The 4666-nt window shown below is 42.4% G+C and overlaps 1 protein-coding gene across 1 annotated transcript; it reads left to right on the forward strand.

The window, feature by feature from the left end:
- Positions 1-254: 254 nt before the first annotated feature.
- On the forward strand, positions 255-4369 carry ISL1 (ISL LIM homeobox 1). The gene is made up of 3 exons (XM_010137170.1): positions 255-578; positions 2029-2196; positions 4156-4369. Exons 1-3 carry the CDS (start codon positions 255-257, stop codon positions 4270-4272), a joined length of 609 nt encoding a protein of 202 aa, XP_010135472.1. The 3' UTR covers positions 4273-4369.
- The last annotated feature ends 297 nt before the right edge of the window (positions 4370-4666 follow it).

The raw sequence follows: 4666 nt of genomic DNA on the forward strand, positions 1-4666 counted from the left end.
GGTTCAAGCTTCTGACATTAAGAGTTTTAGGGGGTGGTTTGTTTTTGCAAATTAATTATCTGTGGAGTCAGAAATGTCAGTCCTGTCACTCCACCAGTGCATAAAGCAAAGGAGACTGCGGGAGCTCCGATAGATCTGACTGTTTAAATGGCCTTTGAAGGAGGGTCCATCAACCATCTCCCCCCACTCCCCCCGCATCCCCCAGTCCCACCAGCTTAGATTCGTAGTCTCTGCATACTCCCTGCTTCCCACTCATGGGGATCCTGTTCCTCCCTTCCCCTTCCCTTACAGCAGAACCTATCTCTGCCAGACAGCCAGCTCTGCGACCCCACGTCCACAAGCAGCCTGAGAAGACCACCCGAGTCCGGACTGTCCTTAATGAGAAACAGCTTCACACCTTGAGGACCTGCTACGCTGCCAACCCCAGACCTGACGCCCTCATGAAAGAGCAATTGGTAGAAATGACTGGCCTCAGCCCGAGGGTCATCAGGGTTTGGTTTCAAAACAAGAGGTGCAAGGACAAAAAGAGGAGCATTATGATGAAGCAACTTCAGCAGCAGCAACCCAATGACAAAACTGTAAGTGGCTTCAGCCTCTGACCGTGCGCTGCCTTCCTTTCCAAGGCGAAACGACTGGGCTATGTATAGCCCAGCCAACCTCTGCGGTCGGTTTTACGCATTCGATTTTCTGGGACCCCCTTTAAAACAAACAAACAAAAAGAGTGATACTATTTAACTATTATTCTCTTTCTGCTGTCAGTGTAATTAAAGCAGAGCACACCAAGAAACCGATAGAGGCTGCTCAAGCGAATATGTGTCTTTTTGTGGGGCTCAGGATTCCTGGTGGATTAGACTAACTGCAGCATGAATTGCGACCTGCAGCGCTTATGGGACGTATTAAGCCCAGAGTTGTGTAATATTTATATTGCAAATGCAAAGGACTCCTTGAGGGGGGATTGACGCTTTCTCCCTCTTCGATAATTTTACAGAGAGGTAAACCCAGAAGCAAATCTCATGAATAAAAGGGAAATTTGATGTGTCTTCTTAGCATTTTATACAATACAATGTGGGTGCGTGTATTTGTCAGCACACTTCCTGCAGAAAAAGACAAATACAATGCTAAATTTCCGGAATTACCATCGTGTTCAGAGTTTGCTTAAAACATATATAGTTCCCACTCAGAAATATATTGGGTTCTTGTCTATGGGCATATGAACCTGCGATGCAGAGAAGTGAAAAGCGCTGGATTCAGTAGAGCAAACTGGCTGCCTCCATTTTAAGACTTATTTTTCCCCCTGTTGTTGTTAGTCCACTTGAAGAAGGCTCTGTTATTCTCTCTGTGTATATTGACTGGCCTGAGAATGACTATTAATTCATAAGGCTGCCTAGTTAAGTGGAATTTAAAGAGTTTCATTTCACCCTGTTGGAATGCAATAAAACACGTTACTAACTCTCCTGAACAATCTATTCGTCTAGGCTTGGAGTTATTTTGCACATAGTGCCTGCATCACAGGGCGTACAGAGGGGGCTGTTTTTTGTTTTGGGTTTTGTTTTTGGTTTTGGTTTTTTTTTTTGTTTTTTTTTTGGTGAGGAGTGGGAGTGGTGAGCGCGGTACTGACGCACCCCAGGTTTGCCGAGCTGTGGATATACGATCCAATTAAGGTCACATAGAACAAAAACAGCCTGGATGCGAAAGGGAAAGGCAGCATGATTAACCATATCTTGTGCCGAGCCATGCATCAGCAGCCAAGATATAGAGTATTCGTGTTTAAGAAAGCTTAGGGTGGAGGGGGTATGCCTTGAGAGAAATAGGAGGATTAAAGGGAAAGAAAGTAAACTTCTACCATGATAAATGCAGCGGGTAGAAATAGGCTGACCTAGAGTAGAATAGAGTAAGACATTCACAGCAGATTAACAAAGCAAATACAAGCGACTGTATAGATAAGATAGAAAGCAGTTTATTGACTCAGCGCTTATATACAATAAAGTTAACCAAGCTCATTAACATCTTTTGCTGGGCTGTTTACAGAATATCCAGGGGATGACAGGAACTCCGATGGTGGCTGCTAGTCCGGAGAGACATGACGGTGGTTTACAGGCGAACCCGGTGGAGGTGCAGAGTTACCAGCCGCCCTGGAAAGTACTGAGTGACTTCGCATTGCAGAGTGACATAGACCAACCTGCTTTTCAGCAACTAGTAAGTGTCGGTTCCCAGACGGAGCAGGCCAGCCTTCACCCGGGACAGAGCAATGGGGGATTCCCTAAACGTCCCGAGTGCTCTCAGAGAGACGAGCTATCCAAACCAGCCGGGTTTCCCTGAAATTGCAAGGTGGGCATGATGGCGCTCTGTAAATGCGGCAAACTGAATTGATTTAATAGGGCTTGGTGCAAAATCTGCCTTAGCGAGCAGCAGAGTTCTTGCCAAGTTCAGCGGGAGGCGGGTAAGACCTGACCGAGGTCTGAGACTGACTCAGCTCACACACCCCTTACATGTACTTCGAGACATAACTTTATATATCTATATATACATACATACACACAAATATTCACATATATATAGCTTACATTAAATATTGTGCTTTGGAAAGGGAATTGTTAATACATGTTCACACTAAAAATTCAAACAATATAATAAACTGCTTTTAGCAGAAAGAGAACAGAGCTTTCAGACAAAATTCTGTCCTTAACTCACTTCCTTATGCCTGCATCATTTGGCAGCTTATATGGGACCATATAATCTACGACACTTAGGCCCAACAAGGTGAATTAAGGACAGAAGTTCATCCTTAACTCAGTTTCTTGGCCTAAGTGTGTTAAAACCAGGTATTTAAAATAATAAAGTACTTTCAGTGTGGTATTTCAGTGATTTAGAATAATACTTAGTGATGAAAAATTTACATACAAGCCCTTTTTTTGAACTGTTGGGTATTTTTTCAACATGAACTGACGGAAGATGAAGGTTTAAAGCCGTGTTCAGAATTGTTTCAGACCTTTTTAGTTTAGTATCATGCTCTCTTTCAGGATTGCTCTTCTTTTGCCCCATGGCAAGCTGCAGTGTACTTCTTTCCTCTAGAACACCATACATGCTTGGGAAGATGTAGCACAGCAGCAGGGCTCTTTGCATCATCACACCTTCAGAGAAACCACTAGTTTTCCTGCTTAAATCAAGGTGTCAAGCAGACACAAGATAAAATTATCTCTTTCGGCTGCTTATTTATTGTGCCTTTATAGAATAGAGGTCTTTACAAACCTTTGATGCAGTGAGATTTTGTATGCAGTTATAAAAAAAAGGAAAAAGCAGAATGGAAAATGGTTAGCTCAAATATACACATGCATATAGGTAGATATATCATTAGATGGACAGATGAATATTGGTATATATTGGCCATAATGGCTGATCCTCTGAAGAGTTAAAGAATTGTGGATGGAAAGGACAGTTCATCCACCGTTCAAAGCATGTCTGTAATCTGGAAAGGGCCTTAATCACACGATCGGTCAGCTAAATAGGTGCCAAAGAAATGCTTTTGGATTAGCAAAGCTCCACCCTTCAAATCACGCCTTTTCCCAACGCTGCTCCTAAACTAACGGGAGCCACGGGGCACATTATGATGGAGAAGCGTGACCTTTTTTATCAAACCGAGTCTCGTTCAAAAGAGATAGCAACCGCTTCAAATCACAAATGAAAGAGGATGGCTTGTTTCAAATGCCTTCTGGTCCTGGATGTTGCTTCCAGGTTTATTTTAGCGTGTGCACAAAAGAGGAAAAAAGTAACCTTGCAGTTTCGTGTCAAAAAACCCACATGAACTTTTAAATAATTGACTAGAACATTCTGTTGGGATTGCCACTCTCTCAAGACAGAGAAGAAGGCCTCTATTTGCTTGATTTTTCAGTATATTTTAAACTTTTTTTTTAAGTGTTTTTTTTTTCAACCTGTTTTTTTTCGGTGATTTGGGCAAGGGCCTGAAGAAAATTCCTGTGAAGTCAATAGGGAAATTAAACAAAACAACAGTGACACAACCTCCTGTGGAGATGTATCAGGCTGTTCATCTGCTTTCCTGTGTATTTATTTTTGCATTCTTCTTTGCCTTTGCCTGCTATTTTTCTTTGATTATAACAACTTTTCTCCTTTTTTTTTTTTTTTTCTTTTTTTGGGCAGGTTAATTTTTCAGAAGGAGGACCCGGTTCTAATTCTACTGGAAGTGAAGTAGCATCAATGTCCTCTCAGCTGCCAGATACACCCAACAGCATGGTAGCCAGTCCTATCGAGGCATGAGGAGCATCCATGCAGATTTCTGTTGTTGTTTCTGCCCTTACCCTCACCCCTGTTGGAGAGAGTGGGAAAGTGATCGCGTTGGGACTCCGAAATTTAGAGGGAAAAAATATCTAACAACCCTGTAAAGACCCTAGCAAGGAGCTACTCCACGAAATCAAATGAACGGAGTCATGTTTGAAAAGACAAGGTAATATGGTAGCAACACTGTGAAGACAATCATTGGATCTTACTCGAATAAATACTAAAAAAAAAAAAAAAAAAAAAAAAAAATGCCGTTTTAAGAGACAGGTCAGAGATGAGGTCTCTTAGGTATAAGTGGTCCTGCACATACAGCAACCTCAGCTTGTAGCTGCTCGTGGTGTCTCCTTCCACAAGTGGCGGGAATTGAATATTT

This window comes from Buceros rhinoceros, unplaced genomic scaffold, assembly GCF_000710305.1.
Source record: "Buceros rhinoceros silvestris isolate BGI_N320 unplaced genomic scaffold, ASM71030v1 scaffold15415, whole genome shotgun sequence".
Classification (NCBI taxonomy): domain Eukaryota; kingdom Metazoa; phylum Chordata; class Aves; order Bucerotiformes; family Bucerotidae; genus Buceros; species Buceros rhinoceros.